General features: G+C 40.6%; 1 protein-coding gene across 2 annotated transcripts in view; it reads left to right on the top strand.

The window, feature by feature from the left end:
* The first annotated feature begins 5,605 nt into the window (after positions 1-5,605).
* arid2 (AT rich interactive domain 2 (ARID, RFX-like)) overlaps positions 5,606-18,792 on the top strand; it is a 40,708-nt gene continuing 27,521 nt past the window's right edge. The window contains exons 1-4 of one of the 2 annotated variants that reach the window (XM_046071824.1): positions 5,606-5,795; positions 7,396-7,581; positions 7,705-7,798; positions 8,712-8,809. In XM_046071824.1, the coding sequence (XP_045927780.1) occupies positions 7,490-7,581; positions 7,705-7,798; positions 8,712-8,809 (284 nt within the window). In that variant the 5' untranslated portion in view covers positions 5,606-5,795; positions 7,396-7,489. Of the gene's footprint in view, positions 5,796-5,878; positions 7,582-7,704; positions 7,799-8,711; positions 8,810-18,792 lie in introns of those variants that run through there. The other variant, XM_046071822.1, reaches the window with a different exon arrangement.

Raw genomic sequence — 18,792 nt, 5'->3', positions numbered from 1 at the left:
TAGAAGACTAAATTTGCATTTATTTTTGTTTTATAGCCAGTGTCAAGCAAACACAAAGGTTTATTTAGATGCCAGCCCACTTCCGCAGCCTTTTGACAGAGCTGTTGTTGAAAGTGATGCATGTGCAGCACAGGTCAATGGTTACAACTACCATGAACAAGCTGAGGAGAAAGCAGAACATCAGAAAAGAATAAATTAAAAAAAAGAGAGTGCTAATCACATTGTGGGGTGACAAGAAAGACCGGGACAAAAACAGAAAAGGTTTTCTGAAAATAAGTTGAGTGGGCATTTGGTTGTGTTTTCATGTAATAATTATGACCGCTGGATCAGTTTCATTTAATGTGAACCTGTATCACCTCAACTGTCATAGGGCCTCTTGTTGCTTTTGGACCCCTGGGTGTCACTATATGGCATCTCCATTTAAACACCACTGAGCCACCCAGCAGAAAAACACTGGCCCACTTCATGTTTAAGTGAGGTGATGAGGAGGAGTCTTTTTACATCCAGCTTTCACTTCAGGGCTGCCCCGTCCCGTGAGGGGGGAAGGAGGATAGGTTTTTGTTGAGTTACAGCCGCACCCTTGCCATTGTGGAGTGAAACCATGGCAGCCTCCACTTGGACTGTTTTTTTTTTGTTATAAATACTTCAGGAAACAGCCAGTCTTCCAGCTGCCAAGCCCGCCTCCCTGCCAGCTGACACTTTTAAGCCACCTAAAACCCCATATTTTTCTGCTGTTGACTAGTAAAACACACAACTACAGTATATGACAAGTGACAAAACCTTCTTTTGTGTGAACAAGTCAGCTCAAACTCATTTTCCCGGTACTGCAGTGTTGGATAACTGTGTTGGTGTGCAGATTAAACATTGGCCCTGTGTGCCTGGGCAAAGTTAACCACAAACACGGTGTTCAACCTCCACAACCTCACTGACCTGATAAGCTGCTAATCAGTAACTGCATGGCACATTAATGCTCCTTTTTTAACAATTTTTGGTTGGATTCTTGCCTGAAAAGAATAACTCACAATTTAGTTCAATGCATGTTCTTAATAAATAAGACACCAAGTGGTGTTTGAGTACATTTTTATTCATTTGCAATTGTGTGTTGTTCATACGGTTTTAAACTGCAGAAGACATTTAGCATGACCTGGGCATTTATTTTGTGCTTTATGCGTCTTGTCATTACCATTTGCCTAGGGGCACCCAAAATTTGATATTGGTCATCACTAGAATGTTGTTTCTCATATCAGAGTCATCGTTATCACATTTATCCACAGACCACTGTGTTAAATACAGTCCCTATAGTTCCTGGAGATTATTTTATCACTACACGGTCAATTTTTTAAACTCTGAACTAGCTCCCAACCTTTAAACGCAGCTGCCATCTAGTGATGAAAATGGACAAACACACACATATACACACACACACACACACACACACACACACAAATCTCAGATGTGGAGAAAATTAGGGTGGCGACCCTGAAACACTCTCTCCTCTCTTCTACAGCACTGATGAGCTGCTGCTGAGCACGCCAGTTAACCCCCTCATGAGACGACAGCTCTTTTGCTCTTGGCCATAGATAGACCGTCTCAGTTTTGAAGACTAACCTTGACGACTTCTCACAGGACTTGAATCTGAACATATTTTCCACGTGGAGGGTGGGTTAGTTTCGCTGTTGTGTGTCTCGACTTGAGAAACAGCTTTTTGACACCCACACTTGGCCCATCAATGAGTTCCAATAAATCCACCAGGCAAAAAGCATGATCTTCTATTCCGCAACAACCCTAACCCGTTACAGACAAAAGCTACGCAGAACTAGGAGATCTTGCAACCTCCTCTACATTTAGTAGAAAGGCAATACAGAAACTGTCCTCAAGAGGTGAGGGAATATGGAAATATGGAGATGTCAACAACCAACACAGTCAGGAAAGGCTGCCAGGCTCCAGTGCAGTCATACTGGTTCCAGCGCCTACACAGGATTTGCTGCCACTCAAATTCATGTCATTGTACAAACAAACCTGAGTTCACCTCCAGACATGTTTTTAAACATATAACAACATACTGCTTTAAATAATTTGTCTGATATGTTGTTTTTTACATACAGTATGTTAAAATTCATGGTTAAAAAAGAAAACCCTTCTCACTCATTGAAAAATCCAGAATCTATGAATACGCAAATGTGTTTCATTTCAAAAGTTTAACTACTTGATACAAGAATTGTCCTGCGTCACTTACACTCTATTCTCACTGTACGTGCGCTAGCCGTCCCAAGTTTCCACATCGCACTTGTTGCTCATTGGACCACAATTGGCTTCCAAACTACTTATGACATCACAAATCATGCTTGTACGTGCACGTTCCACTGATAATTGAGGTGAGCACAGAGCAACTTTCAGTAGATGAATTTCAGACTCTGCACATACGCCATTCTGCACCAACGTAGTGAAATGGAGGTAGACTTAAAAGATAATGAATCAGAGACCAGTGAAAAGGCACATTGGTCAAATTCTAAACATCCAATGGGGCAGACTGATGTGCATGCATACATTGGATTGGTAATGACTGTACCACACTAAGCAATTTACAAAGTAGAAGTCTATATCATATATGTCCTGATTCACTTCAGTGACCCTAATAGCAAACAATATATCACAAGTAATACTTGTTTTAAAACTGTTAATATATTACTGTTTAGGTCAATTTCATCTGCAGCCAGGGATTTAATCTTTTACTTAACCAGTACAATAACTATAATGTGCTCTAATGTGTTATTTTACAGCATTATTCTGTGCGCTTCCTTTGGAGACAACAGAACAGAGCTCAAAATGAGAAAAAGCATTTGAAAAATTATGAAATTCTTACATTTACATTTACTCATTCAAATCCAAATTCAAATTTTATCCAAAGTCACTTACATTTGAGGAACAACAAGCATCAGTATAGTACGAGATCCACAAGTGACAATAGATATTAGTAAGAGCAGAAATAAATACTAGTAAGAGCTATTAGCGGTATCAATGGGATAAATACCTTGGGGAAAAAGTAAGAATTAACAAATAGTGCAAGACAATTGTAAGGAGATAGAAGAAGAAGAGCACAGGAAGTGTATGTTAGAGGTTAAGGATAACAAATTCTTGTAATTTATCAATTTGGGATCAAGAATACAACACACATTGTCAGTATTCACGGGCATTCAGAGGTTACATTTGTGTCTCTGTGGTGTCTTCAGCTTAACTGGAAGAAGTAAACAATTTTATACACTATTATTGACAAATCTGGGAATTTAAATTTATTATTGGCTGTTTGCCAGGTTTAATGCAGATGCAATTTTGATAATTCAGGTCCTAGTGCAATGTTATGAGGCTGCGCAATTTTGCTCTGGGCACTAGTACTTGTTTTGAATGTAATTTATTCTTGAGTTTTGTCTAAAGGCTCATCTTGGGAAGGGCACTGCAAACTAGCTTAGGTTATAAATGCAATGGTATGTGGCATTTGCCCATTGGGCAATGGTCCATACATTCCTATAAAACTAAACATTAAACACATTAAATAGACTATGTAGATTTAATGAGCAGCAAAATGTATTTCATTTATTATATGTATAATTATTCAATCCAGAAATATCTTAGGCACAAGTAATATTATACAGACTTTAAAATACAAAAAAATGTTTAAAATACAGTACCATGTGTAATGTATTGCATAACTTCCAGCTGTATTTGGCTCACTCAGTATCAGTACCTAGCACCCACGGCTCCCTCCCCTAATTTCCCAGCATGCATCTTGCTCCAACTGTGACTGTATCGAGTTTAAAATCTGATCCCTCCAAGTACAATATGTTCCTAGTGCAATGAGGTGAATCCATCCCATCGTTTAGACATGGTGCCTGGCTGCCATAAGGTGGAGCCATTTTCCACCAAATGACTCAACATCAGCTCATACTTCAGAGGCATAAACCTCAGGCGTGGAAGCTGCAGGGGGCAGGAAGGTGTAAGGACGTTACATGCGGTTAGAGCCCCACTGGGATCTTTTGTCTGGGTGCTTGGAGGCAGCTTGGGCTTACTGGCCCTATTTGCGCCATATGCCATGAAAGGCCTGGCTGTCACATCATATGAGGACCTCTGTGTGATGGCATAACTGACCATGCAGCTTTCAAGTGCACATTCACAGTCACCGCACACCATTCATCACTTTTAAATTTAGTTTAAATGGGTTACTGCAATGATGTCAAGGCTAGAACTGAAGTTCAATCTGCTTTTTGTTTACAGATTTTTCGTCACATTTGCCTTAATGTGTACTTTCATGGCATTAGTTCACAAAATAATTTGATGGCTGTCCAATGGCATATATAATCTTTTAAGTGCATTAATTAATGTCTCTGAACACATATTCTAACTTGATGCCTTAGGAGTCCATTATGATAATAAGCAGGAAGTCCGTTGATACACCTTTTCATTTACAATTCAACAATTATTCAACAACAATTATTGATTTTAGGGCCTTCATTTGGTCCATTTTAATAATTTCTACAGTTAAACTACTTATGAATGGTCACACTGCTGTGAATTAAGCCATTAATCAAAAACTAGAAATCCTATATAACAAATAAGACATTTTGTACTGCTAACAGCATTTATATAGTTTTGCCCTATGGCGCTACTGTAATGCCATGCCTGACATACAGTATTTTTATTATGTTGTACCCATGTTTTTGAAGCAAAGTGTTTTGCTGTAAGCAACATCAACCATCTATCACATTGATATTAGAAAATCCTTAGAATATGTCAACAAGTTTAAATTTACTGCCTGGAATTATTAAATATGTTTTATTATGTAACTTGGGTCTAAAACGCAAAAGGTAAATAATGTAAGACAATGCAAATGTAATTCATCTACAAGGCGTCTCACTGAGGATCTTTTGACTTCAAATCAGCGGTTTGCATTTAAACTACCTACTATATATAATTACCATAAACATGGACATGAAAATAACTATCCATATGGAACTACATGTTTGATGCAAAACTGAACATCAGCATTGGCATGATTGATTAACCCCGAAATGCACCTTACACCACAAAGCAAAGCCTTGGTGATACAGCAGTGTTTTCCTTAATTACTTCAACTAGGCTATTAGTCAACATGAACTGAATTAATTTACTTTATTCAACCCTAATGCAATTTAAGTAAGTCCTACTTATAAGCATTGAGGTTTAAATGTGTCAATGGTGAATTGGCTACAATAATGGACTGCGAAGCGATGACTTTCACAAAATTACAAGACAAACACGTAAATTAAACAGGGACGATTCTTTAATGCCATCGGTTTGACAATACGCAGCTAAAATATGTATGAACGGTGAATTCAGGTCCGCAGATACCAAGATGGATTTCACCTTTAGCACGTCATTGTGCGACATGTGCACAGTACACGCCGTGGCTAAAGAAGTCGGTGAACAGAAGTAGCATAGACGACAAGAACACAAAGTAAAGTTGACTAAATAGTTTTACTGATTAGCAGTCGCATCATTATCAACAACACGGACTCAAAACCTATCAATAACTACATATGCAAAGCCGCGGCGTACACGCACACACGGTGGCTGATTAGCCTTTTAGCTTACAACACCGCCGTGCCTTAACGTTAAACAGTTATCACAGCAACCTAAATTACTTAGGCAGGTCTCTTGTGGTGAAAACGACCCCGCTTTTGATGCTACATATAGCTAAATGTCGACAACTGCAACATTATGTTTGCCCGGGGAGGTTTTAGGCGAGCTGTTGTCATCCGGAGGTAACGTAGTTAGCAATATGTGCAGTGTTGTAAGGACTGGAATCTGACGTGCTAAGTGAATTCATGACGCCGGTAACGTTACAGCTAGCGCCCAAACGATTCGCCACCAAGGACTACTTCAATAGAACGTTAATATTGACTAGTAACGACACAAATCACTACATAAATTATTTGTGTACGTGAAATGTCGGCGGGTTATGGGATTAACTGCTGAGAACAGGTTCGAGGTAATTTGGCTAAGTTAGCTAACGTTAGCTAAGCTAACAAGCTAGCGCACGACCGACTCGTTAGCCCAGAATTCGGTTGACGGATGGGGAGTCCAAACAGGCGTGATGTGAACTCGGGTGTACCGCAATTTGTTAGCAAAAAAGACCACCACTATGAAAAACACACGCAAGCACACGCACTATTCCGCTGTCTAGTGTCAATTCCTCAAAATGGGGTCTGCTAACGTACGTCTCCGCCATTTTGTGACAGGTTTTTCATTGAGCAAAGGGGTACGTGTAATGGTTGAATGTAACCCCATCAAGAAGATATCCGCTTGGCAGTTACAGGGAGAAGGGATCAGGAGTAATTTTCAACCATCCCGTGAGATAAAAGTCGTTTTGAAGCGGTCAGCAAGGGATAGGGGTAGCTTCCTACAATATTTACAAGTTTTATTAACACATTGCACCATGAAAAAAACACTTAAGCGGCACTATATGGCAAACTAAATCAAATCATGCTCAACATATCAATCAATTAATTTGTGTCATGATTTAAGTCAAGAGATCCCACTGGGCTGGACAATTACTGTGACATAAAACACAATAATGTAATTATTGTAATGTCACAATAAATACATTTCAGACGAAATATGTACATAACCACCATTGCAAGGAAACTATTTTAGATTATATTATAGAATGTCAAAATGTATTCAGTGTAGTGATATACAGTTTGTTAATTAGCCTTCAGACATTAATCATTAAAAATCATGTGGCTACCAATAAACTATAATTAGGTTTAATGTCAGCCTTAAAAAGTTGGATTTTACCAATAAAATGTAGGGTTGCCCTCCATTACACGCCTGGTTGGGATAACAAGAGAGCTATTTTAATTAGTGTGATCCCCTCCCCCCATAGGGCATTTCCAAGTACCTTCTGACCCGTTTTCCAAACAGAGACGAGTTGTCAGACGGTCCCTTAAAAAGAAAACAGTCTCTATTGTTCCAGCACCCGCTCCGCTCTGGACGGTGTAGCGCCGTCTGTGGCCACAGAGGGCGCTGTGCGCATGGCAGGCCGGGCTGCGCGGCCTTCACATCTTTTTGTCTGAGAACTGGATCCCTCTGCCGCTCTACAGTGTGTGCGATAGCCTCGGAGCTGCGTCCGTAACACACTGTCAAACCACTCCAAACGAATACAACCGCGACCAAAAGCATTTATTCAACACATGCTGCCATGGCGTTCCTAATCCGCCGGTGAATCGGTCGTATTTCTGACTGTTCGTTGGAACTTAGTCCGGGATTGAATCGGGCTTGCTTTCTGTGTGCATCAGTCTTTATTAGCGAGCTGCCGCTCTTCTTGCTATCAGCTATTTCTTTAACTTTTTAAACACTCAGCTTCGCGAATGACTGAGCGCCGGCGGAGTATGGGATCCTTGGTGTCTTAAGAAGCGACTGAAGTGGGGTTTAACCGTTTTTGCATGCAAAAACAATGGCAAATTCGACGGGGAAAAATCTACTAGATCAGCGAAGGAAAGGACAGGCTTTCCTGGACGAGCTGCGGCAATTTCACCAAAGCAGAGGGTGAGATTGGGGCGTCTTTATTCCCAAGAAATATAACTTTAAATCTTAATTGCATGCTACTGCGAGTTCACCAAAAGAGTTATTTAAACATATGTGGCTTTATTTCTTGTGTTATCCCCTCAGATCGCCGTTCAAGAAGATTCCTTTCGTGGGTGGGAAAGAGCTGGATCTGAATGCTCTCTATATCAGAGTCGTCTCTTTAGGTGGATTTGCTAAGGTGAGTGGGAACTAAAAGTGGTTTTTCTCCACACTCTGCAGTCTGTGGACTCCTCGGTGGACCACTCTACAACTCCGTGTGGACACCCCGGGACAAGTGTAACACTCGAGAAAAACGTTAGTGGGTCGGTGTTGGCCTTGTGCTAGTTTGCCATGTATCTCTATGCAATGTGGTGGCTTGTGTTGTTGTGTGGTTTGAATTGAGAGTCCAACCGCTCGGAGTCAGAGTGCAGTTGGAGCGACTCAAAATTAGCGGGCACGTTTAACATCGATTATCGGCACGGAGCCCGGCCTCGGGAAACACCGCTTAGGACATAGCGTTTCGCCCGGGCTTTTACCGGCTGTTTTCACCCAGGGGAAGCTTGCTTTTTCTTTCTCGCCATAGCCATCTTTCTTCGGCTTCATGGCTGATCACAAAATGTAGGCCTCACAGGCCCATGTAGTGAATACAGTAAACGGCACCAAAACATACTCCAAAATTAAACGGGTCGCCGCAAGCTAAAGCGTTTGTTTTGAGATGGAGACAGTTTATTGGAGTTTAGCCTCGTTAGGTTTTAACGTCAAAATGTGAAAAGTCAAGTTAGCTTGTTAGCTAGAGTGCTAACTAGCCTCAACAGTAACGATAGTATTCTGAAGGGAGTCGGGCAGTTGTACTTACTGGTGTGTCAAATGTAAATGTGTTCGAGTAACAAACATTAGTAGCTAATTAACGTTAAATGCTATTTTACCAAATGTTCTGCCAGACCATTTCAGTGTTTTTTCAATATTTTCAGCAGTTTGCGAAAGTTATTGATTAGTGATTCTGATATTGCCTCATTGGGGGAACCTGTAGCAGACCAGATGGTTGCAGTGTAACCGCTCTTTTTGTTGTTGCCACTGTTTATCTTTAACAAACTCATTTTCCCTACTTTTAGGTTTCTGACAAAAACCAATGGATTGAACTTGGAGAAGAGTTTAACTTTCCAAGGAGTTGTTCCAACGCTGCATTTGCTTTAAAACAGTACTACCTTCGGTAAGTAGCATAGCCATGCAGCTTTCTCCCTCTCAGGTAGCATGTGGGAAGTGTTTACAAAATGTTAAGATGCAGTCAGCAGGATCTAGCCTCTGCGCTCTCCTCTGCTAGGAAGCAGCACCAGTACAATATTGTGACAGGCAAAGCAAGGTGTTTATTGTGTACATTTACCATGGCATGGTACGTAGGTGTGCACTCCCTTATAAGAAAAGAATATCCTGGTCTGTCTTTTTATAAAAGATATATCTGGCCAAATGTGTCTTGTGTGTGTATTTTGTTACATCTGGAACATAGATTTGGAGAACACACTTACAAAGGATTTTGTCTATAACATCCCTAAGCCATAAATGATAATTAATTCTCTCTGAAAATGATGGAGCCACAGTTTGTTTTTGAGATAGCACTAATGATTGAGGCACTCTGGGTGCAGTAACATGTATTGCAATCTGCTTCCAAGTGTTAACACAGTCAGCTGCCAGTGATGGGAGTTTGGTATAAATGCAGCTCTCCCCAACAGCTGGCATTTGTGGTTTTGGTGTTGCTGCTTTCTGTGCTCCTTTTCTTCTCCCCCTACCTCATGCAATGATTGTTCCCATCACTAGCACCTGCCTGCAGGGGATTACACCTCTGTAGCAGAGACACGCTTGTAGCCTCACATAGATATTTTACAGGCAACAGCAGGTCACTGGTTGATATTATAAGCAGTGACTAATTATCTCCTTTTTTTTTTTTTCTTTTTTATTACTACATTGGCTTCTTGATGCAAGCTGTTGCAAGTGTAGTAGTCAATTTGATTACAAACTGTGCTAAGATTATGAGACTTGTAGCCCCTCAAAAGTTCACAGTTAACTGTCAGCATTGGCTACAGAGGAGAAATGCATCAAGCGCATGTAGATTTGCAGTGCTGCTGAAGGAAGTCTGTGTCTTTCTGTGTGCCGTATTGGCCACAAACTACCAGTAACCAGCCTCATATTTGGTATGATTGACCTAATGTATAAAGATGATGTGATTTGGTTTAATATTCTTCTTGGGAGCTCAGATGGCTGACGACATTTGTTTGTGTCTGTTCTTTGAGTGGAAGTAGCTATAGTGCAAAGGTTTTGGAGTTACTGTGATCAAATTTTCACTCAGTAAAACACTAACATTCAGAAATCATTTTTTGTCTTAGTTTTGAGTGTGATTGAAGTACATGTGCAGCACATAATGCAGTAGTCAGATATGCCCTATCCTGCGGATGACAAAACTATGCAGAAAATGATATGAAGCCATTAACATCATGACTTGTTTAAGAAGAAAGCTTTCCCCCCTGACATTTGCACCACCGTTACTCAGAGCAGCTAAGTCACTGTAATTATTACCTGTAAAAATATTTTTGGAAAGTGCATGAGCAAAGGAGGTCTGACAGCTTAGTCGGCCGACACATTGAATATCACACTCATGTCTCCACATACATTGGAGCTATTTTATGAAGTTTGGAGCAGTTTGGTGTAGTGACTGTCAGAAGCAGCAGGCAGCTAGACTTGTCTTGCCCCTACCAGGGCTGCACCCCCCCCTCCAGTTTTTTTAAAGGCAAAAGTGGGCTGTTGTAATCACGTTGGGTGGGAGGTAATGTTCATTTTGCTGTCATCCAGGAAGGTCAGAGGTCATAGCCAGTTAACAAAAATGGATATCTGCTCATTGGAGCTGGTTCAGATTCAATGCCTCGCTCAAGGACACTTGAGGTGGTTGGATGTTTGCTAATATCAGTTGTTAATCTTGATTATCCAGTTGAATGGCCATCTGTAACGACTGACTCCCTGGAAATGTATAAGCTCTGTGTGCATTTCTATGACTGTTGTGAATGTGAAGACAACTAATATAATTTATTTAGTGATATAGATATCTTGAAAGCAGTTATTTGGTGTAGCTTTTGGTATTTGTGTACTTTAGAAAGCCTAACTTCAAGTTGACAACTCCAGTGCTGCTTCCTAATGCTTTGTTTTTAACGGAGTGGTTTAAAATGAGTAAGCAGGAAAGACCCAAGGATACCCCGTTGCTGCAGGGATCGAGCCGGTGATTTCTCTGATGCAGGGTGCTGTGCCTGTTTGACCAAGTTTCCCTGTCTGAATGAATAGGATGATCATGATGTGGCTCTCTCTGGTCAGCACTTCCCACTCCGAGCCGAGTTAATAAGCAGCACTGAAGTTCAGTGCCAGCTCCTGCTGCCGTCTATTTGATATCTGAATGTCACTCAGTAATAAGTGAGCGATGCTTGCCAGAAACATTTTTCAAGCTCGTTTTCGACTTGTTGAAGTGCTGCTTTGACATCAGTCTTACCAGTGGTGCTGATTTCATTTCAACTTTGGGGGAGGAAGGATTCACACTGTGGATCAAAGCGTTGGCATCAAATCACTGACACACTAAGGCCATAGTTGGGTGTGGGGGCGGGGCAGCTCTGTTTTTTTGATTGAAGCAAATTGTATAAATTTAAATGAGGTGTTCAGGCTTGAGAGTGAGAATTATTGATCAGGAAACCTACAGTAAGATAATGCCATACGGAACCGTTTATAATAAATAAAATAATGAACTTGGCAAAAATGTCTTAACCAGAGCTTCCACAGAAAATGTGCTTCAAAGTTTGAAGATTTGAGAAGTTTTTGAAGAACTTATGAAAATGATTGAACAGTATTACAATATAGCACAAACATCTTGATACTTTTGTTTTCTTTTTCCCTTTCCATAAGTTGACATTTTATGTTCTTCATCTGTATACTCTGCACTCTGTTTCAGTGAAAGTTACTAATGGCTGCTTCCAGTTTCCATGTGGCTACACTGATTTAGATGGTTCTCAGTCAATACTATCTCACATCGTCATGGTTTTCTTCTTCCATTAGTAGTTTCATATGATTTGGGAGTGGTCTGCACTAAGCTCTCAAACCTCGTGGGGCAACGCATTCCTGAATGTGTTTTTTATTTTTTTTTTTTCAGTAAAACACCATCCAGTTTGTCTAGGCGCACGCCGTAATTTGAGAGTGAATGAAAGGTGTTTTGAAATAAGGCCTCTGGTGTTGCTACAGTCTTTGACTTCTTCCAAACTTCAGCACACTGAACACCGAAGCCAAGTCAGGTGACAGATACCCTGGTTTGCCCTCTCCGCTGCATCTCCATTGGGAGGAAATCAGGCCCAGGAGGCACTGACATCAAGGAACTCTCATGTTAGCTCGAGGCTATTATATCTATTGTCTTGATGAGGTTTACACACATAGTTGGAAATGTGTAAAAGAAGAAACTGTTAGTTTTCAACCTTGTTTAACTATTTAAATGGGGAGAATGTTGCTCTGTGAAGTCCCGTCATGTGGCATTTGTTGTGAGGAATAATAATCCAGAAGGTATTTGTGATTTGTGAATCAACCCTTGATTTGATGAGGACATGTAGAGGCAGAAATCTATTGACTGTGTTTTGATTAATCAGAGCTCGGTTGTAATAGTATGCTACAGATTTCACCTCTTGACCCTTGCTATATTATGAGAAAGTTGGGCTTTTAGCTCTGCAACCAGAGACGGTGTTTACTGCCCACAGTGATGATAGAAAAATATACCTGCTCTTGACTCTTCCTGCTGAATCAACCACCACCAAGTCATGCTGCTTCCTGTACAGCAAAATGACACCCCACTTTCATCTGTTTGCAGTGTGGAGAAGCAGGTGGAATCAGATTCACAGGTTTACTAATTTCAGTCGATATTTGAATGTTTCACAATGCAATATAAACCAGCTGTAGACTAGTTGCCCATTTGTTTCTCAACCGTTTTGTAGCTTGTGACCCCACCTTTAGGGCCCAAAATTCTCACAAGCCCAGCAATTAGATAGTATTTTAGCTGTCATGTGAGTTTGAGCAGGACATACCTTTTTCTTCTATTTTCCAGCCTGCTGCAAGGGGATCATAATTATTGAGTATTTCAAACTTTATTGAATACATCCTTTTTTCTTTTTTTTTTTTTTAATGAAAATATTTCAAATTTATTATGACATCCATCTTGAAGCGCTGCTGGGACCCTGTCTGCATATCAAACAATGCCCTGTGGGTTTCCAAATGGGAACCAAAGATTGGGAAACTTCTAACTATTAAGGTTGTTGGGGGAAAAAAAACAAAAGTTCGAATGCCAATACTTGTGTGGAGAACACACAGGGCACCCTCGAACCTTGTATAGAGACATAGACAAAGTTTGGAGCAGCCAATCACTGAAAATGTATTACAAGCAGGGAACATTATTTGGAGGCCACTGTGTCTATTAACGTATCTATTTATGTGCCAAAGTAGTACTTGAAGTTAATAGTGCCAAACTATGTGGTTAATGTTGAGTTCAATGTCAAGTCCTGATTTTCAGATAACATACTAAAGGCAATTCACACCTGATTTTGTCATTTTATTAAATAAAAATCAAGATGTGGTATCACTCCTGAAAAAGAAATCCTTGAACCATTGCCAAGCCTTCCACCACAGACACATTTCACTACCTTTTTCTGCTTGGCAGGTGTTAACTTTCACACCTGGTTATAATATGAGTCTGGGTACCATCATGCTTGTTGGTCCTACTCTGCTTCCTGTGTATGTCGATAGATTCTCCCGCTCATCTGAAACATCTGGATGAAGTGGCCTTTGATCTGGCTTGCATTAGCTGTGTTTGTATTCCCCCGCCTCATCCGAGCTGCTGCTCAGACTTCAGAGATGCTCAGATGATGACGGGTTATGGATAAAGACGAGGCTGTGTGGACCTTGTGTGTTGGGTTCTGCCTTTTTATACAACATAATAAGAGACTGTTAACAAAGTAAAAGCAGTAGAGCAAAGTTGCTATCACAGATAACATCTGAAGGCTGTTGAGACTTTGTGTTTTTAGCCTGTCTGTAATTTGACCTGCCCTCTAGCAGTGTTGGCCAACACTGATAGCCTAATCTCTTCCTCTCAGTGTCTTTGCTAACTAGCAGACATTTCTGCCTTGTTCTTGACAGTGGTCCTAGAATCTGGCTTTACCATCACATTATGGATGAGATGGTTAAAATGTTTGCTATGGTTGTTATGTAGGCTGCAGCTTTTCACTAAAAGTAGAATCTCTTCACTTGCTAAGAAGGGCTGAGAAATTAATCGAAACTCGATTGAAATAGCAATATGGCCTACTGCAGTTTTCAGATCACAATATTTGTTAAAGGCAATTTGTGTCAAAATATGTTAAATTAATTGTTGTCGTGCTGCAAAGATGTCCTGGTCTACAGATAATATTCTACAGACTTAATAAAACATCTTTGTTAGGTCCATTCCCTCTCTAAACTCACCATAATCATTTCAGTGTTTTTAAATGCAAATGAGAATAATGTTGTAAAAAAATTAGAATTCGTGTGTGTGTGTGTACGAGGGACTTGTATACTCCTAGTCAGGTTTATTGTGGTAAGCGTTGTCATCCGTGATGACGTCATTTTCTCCACACTGTCCTTAATGTCATTTTAGCAAAATTTTTGATGAACCCATGTGATACAGGAAAGTGGGAACACTTGGACAGTTCACAATTTGATTGTGTTTGGTTTTTTTTAATGCAAAATGCATTAAAAGAGAGTCCTTGCACCACCTGCAAGGCTGGATATGACCTTTTGTCATGCATATTAAAAAAATGCAGGTCATCCCAACACAGCTGTGGACTGTGTGTACCAGATGCTTCAACCAAGTAGATCCCGTCCTGTTCAGTAATCTGTTTTGGCGCAGATATCAGAAGACTGCTGGCTAGCTAGCGTTAGCGAACTGGCTACATGGCAGCCACAGGTTCATGGCAGCCTGAATAAAGTACAGTAACTGTCCTGTCCACTTTTTCAGTCTGTTCCTCTTGTATAGGTGACAGCAAAATTCACTATGATATAGCCAGAGCTAGCTAGCCACCTGGAGTCACAACATTCCTGTAACTGTGGTTGGTGGTTTAACTGTTCTCATCACAGTTTAGCTATCATCATGTTTGACTGAAAATACATAAAAATTGATAACTCGATTTTCATAGGCATTTTACTCATCAAGCAAAAACAAATTTGCATTCAGTGTGAATGTAAAACATCGGCTAGCCCTAATCCAGTGTATTTATTGAGGCTTACAGCTGATGCTGGAGCATTTTCCTGAATTGGATAATATAAAATGGACAGTCCATGTAGGATGAACTTGAGTGATCTTCAAGTATATTCAAGGAGACAGTGTACCATCACACTGAAATGCCGTTGTTCAATGTCTAACTCAGTCAAAGAAAGCATCTTTTCCTTATCATCAATGTTAGAGCACTACTGTGAGAAGTCACTGCAGAAAGCCTAGTTTGAACCCAGGAAATGCTGCTGCTAACCACTGAGCGACCGTGCCATCGAGATTGACCAGGCTGATAACTGAAATGGAAATGTCTACAATCGTACAAGGGTTGACAGGCTCCAGACTAACTTCTTTTCACTCGTAGCCTCGGTGATAAACCGAAAATTTTAAGAGCACCAGCACAAAATTTAAGTTATCCACTTAAATACATACAACTCCCTGGGGCCCTATAAGCAAAATTCTGCAAAGGGGCATGTCTACCTGACCCCAGAGCCGTGTAAACCATTTGCCATTCCACACCTGACACCCAGTGCTCCCACTACAATCCTCCCTCCTTTTAAAACAGTTTGCTACATCGGTCTAAAAATAAGTAGAGTTCTACAGAACAGAATGTGGTATAAACACACAATATTGATTAAATGTTTTCTAGAATCTTAAGTAAATATTTAAATTAACATAAATAAAAAAATGTAGAAATACAATATAACATGTTAGAAACTAATCAAATGTAACACTGAGCTTAGGCTCTACTGCCTGGTAATTATTCCAGTCAATCAGTTCGTTTTAAATAAAATATTTAATCATTAGTCTATATCAGTTCATTGCTGATTAGTCCAGAGTTAGTAACTAAACTTTGACTGAGACTTGATAATCCTTGTCTTGTTTTAAAATAAGGAGTGCCATAACAATAACAAGACCTCCTAACGTTGTTTTGCGCCGCTGGTGTAAGCTTGCACGCTCACACACAGCTTTGAGTGTGTCCACTGTCCGACGTTTGTGAGAACTTAAGCTAGCCGCACCTAAATTTGGAGTGCACGTATTCAAGCCTTCATGGTAAATGCAGTAAATGGACCAGAGCGAGGAGACAGACATGGTTAGCGACTTTATTCTGTCATTTTCTTTCTTTACAAAGAGAAGTGTTGCAGTATGAAAGTCTTTCCTGATCAGAGGCTGTACATAAAACTGGGGCGGCGGCGGTGGCTTCACGAAAGCCAAGAGAGCCAGGTTAGCTAGAAAGATGCACTGAAAGCTAGCACATCAATTTACCGCTACTGTTACTGCTGACATCAAGGTTACAAGGTTGTAATTCAGTATTTTTAATTTTATTTTGTAAATTTTTGCCCATAATCCTCAATGTTGTAAGCATTGACTCCCGCTTTGACTCAAGGGGTTTGCCTTACGCAACTTGTGCAGTTAGAGTATTTGGACACGCGCGCACACACAGGTGGCATATTTGCAAGTCGCATTGGTGCTCCTAGTTAACTCAACTATCACTGTCTCCAAAAATAGTTTTAGTCTGGAACCCTGGTTGAGTAGTATTAGTACAGGTTTTATTTGTGTTGACCTTTCAATGTGCATACATGCATTGAACACATAGGTGAATGAGACTCTTCCATGAGTCACAGGAATTAGAGCACACTGTAAGCACAATGTTAAGTAACTGAGGTTTTTCTGTTTACATTGTGTTAAGTAACATTCATTAGCCATGTCCTTGATATGAATGCTGGAAACTGTCTCTTGCTTTATAATGTGCTCTGTTGTGACTTCAAGTTTCCTTCAGGCAACAGTCTGTTCTGTAAGTGATCCAACTCTTACAGTATTTTCTCAATTGGCTCTGCTATTAGTAAACGCTCCCGCGATTATTGACAAAGCAAACCACCCTCAGTCTGTATAGCAGAGCCAGCTCCGTTAAATCCCAGCAAACATTTCTGTCCAGAATTGGCAGTGGGTGTGTTTTGCATGTCTACATCCACATCCAGCAGGGGGCAACCGACACCGACACACTGAGGGCATTTGGGCAACTGAGTAATTGAAACCAGGAGGATCTGCACTGGTGTGATCAGGATGACTGTAAATAACACAAAACTACTGACAGTGTCTTTTTGCAACTCCGTCTATTCACGATTTGTCGTTCCTCGTCAGTTTCCCACGGTTTGCACTTGTATCATTTTGGAGGGAAAACATACCTCTGCATTAGCAGTGATAATACTCAAATTTCCCTAAAACGGTTGTAGTAAAATGATGAAAGCCCGTTGGTTTCCGTTGGCTGGTAATCACATGCTACTCAAGTGAGGAGGGATTGATGTTCCCCTCATCATGCATGTATGAAAAAAGGGGAAGTGCAGACATGTGCAGCTGCAGTCAACCCCCACCTCCCTCCTATGCCCCCACCCATCTTTCCCCACAGACCTTTTCCTTGCTTGGTCTCAGACAGTGGTTGATGACGCTGCAGTAGGCACAGGAGTCGCTCTCGCTCTGTCTCTCGCTCTCTCTTGCGCGTGCTCTCCCCCAATTGAAGGCTGAGTGTATTTATAGTCCAGCGTGTCACCCGGCAGCCAGCGGACGGGGGATTACCTTGGCCACGATGAACAAGCGGGGCCTCATTCAGAAGCAGGCGGTTGCTCACTCTGACTCACTGCCACACAGACAGGGTTCACCACAGTATCACTACTGAGGTAATTTGCTGTGTGTGAGCGCGCGTGTGTTTTTGTTTGTCAGTTTTCTCTGCATTATTATGAGTTGTTCATCCTGAATTGGTAGTTGCATGCTCATGGAGGATGTTGATGAGTGCAGGCTTCTACAGTTAAAGATGAATTGTTTGCTTGATGTTGGCCCCACAGCTGTCTGTGTTGCAGGCAGATTTTTATTGATAATTCTTACAGTTTTTGGGCAAGTCATCCTCTAAATTATGGTGGTGTTTTGTGATGGCAGATTTCTAATGTCATTTTCTGATATTTCACATCTGTCATATTACTGAATTAATGACTCAATGCTCTCAACTCCAAAACGAGTAAAGTTAGGTGAAAGCTCACCGGTATCTATCAAATTGCAGTTCAGGATGAAACTTTTGAACGGTTAAAAAAAACTTGTGTACACTGATCCTTAGTTTATTGTTTTATCTTGAGTTAAAACGGATTCTGCAGGCACTGATTCTTTGTGTCTAAGTGCTTGTTTCTGTGGAGTTTGTATTTCTCAGGACAGTCGGACAGTACGGGAGTTTGTGAAGTCTTTTCCCTTCGATTCTTCGTTGATTGTGTTTGGGTGTCTCTCAGCCACGATTGCTTACACTGCCCCTATGACGTACTGTCCATCTGTTTATAGTTTGACTGGGTTACAGTGGAATCATTTCAATTCCTTCAGCCGATAAGCCTGTTTGGCTTATGGAACAGTGGCCAGTTGTTCCTAAAATACATATTTGTGCTTTCAATGAATCGTAAGCAGTAAAGGATGTATTTCTGACTTGCTTGCTGAGGTCACTTTGAGTGTCCTGGTACATACTCTATTAAGTTAAATGCACTAACCTCCATTATCATGTTTAAATTGCGTGAGTGTGGGGTTTTCTGTTTGAGCATATGGTTTCCTTGACAATATGTACGAGTGCAGAGCTTTTATGATGGAACATGCCACAGAAAGGGTTAATAAGTTCACCCTTTCTGAAATATCTAAGCTCTGACTTTGTTTTGATTATTCTGTCTGGCATCAACAGGTTTTCTTTCCAAACCAAAAGTCCAGTCTTTAACAAACTGTGTTTAACATTACATTCTCTATATCTTGAAGATTGTAGCTACTTTTGTTGTAATAATACATTTTATTCTTGTGAAATTATTGTCAGAATTCACATTAAGGAGTTTTGCATATTCATGCTGAATTTTCAAGAAATTTTTTTTCAC

Source organism: Micropterus dolomieu, linkage group LG16 (assembly GCF_021292245.1).
Source record: "Micropterus dolomieu isolate WLL.071019.BEF.003 ecotype Adirondacks linkage group LG16, ASM2129224v1, whole genome shotgun sequence".
In the NCBI taxonomy this organism is placed as follows: domain Eukaryota; kingdom Metazoa; phylum Chordata; class Actinopteri; order Centrarchiformes; family Centrarchidae; genus Micropterus; species Micropterus dolomieu.
The sequence above is the reverse complement of the archived record's forward strand: the minus strand, read 5'-3'. Positions and strand labels throughout refer to the sequence as shown.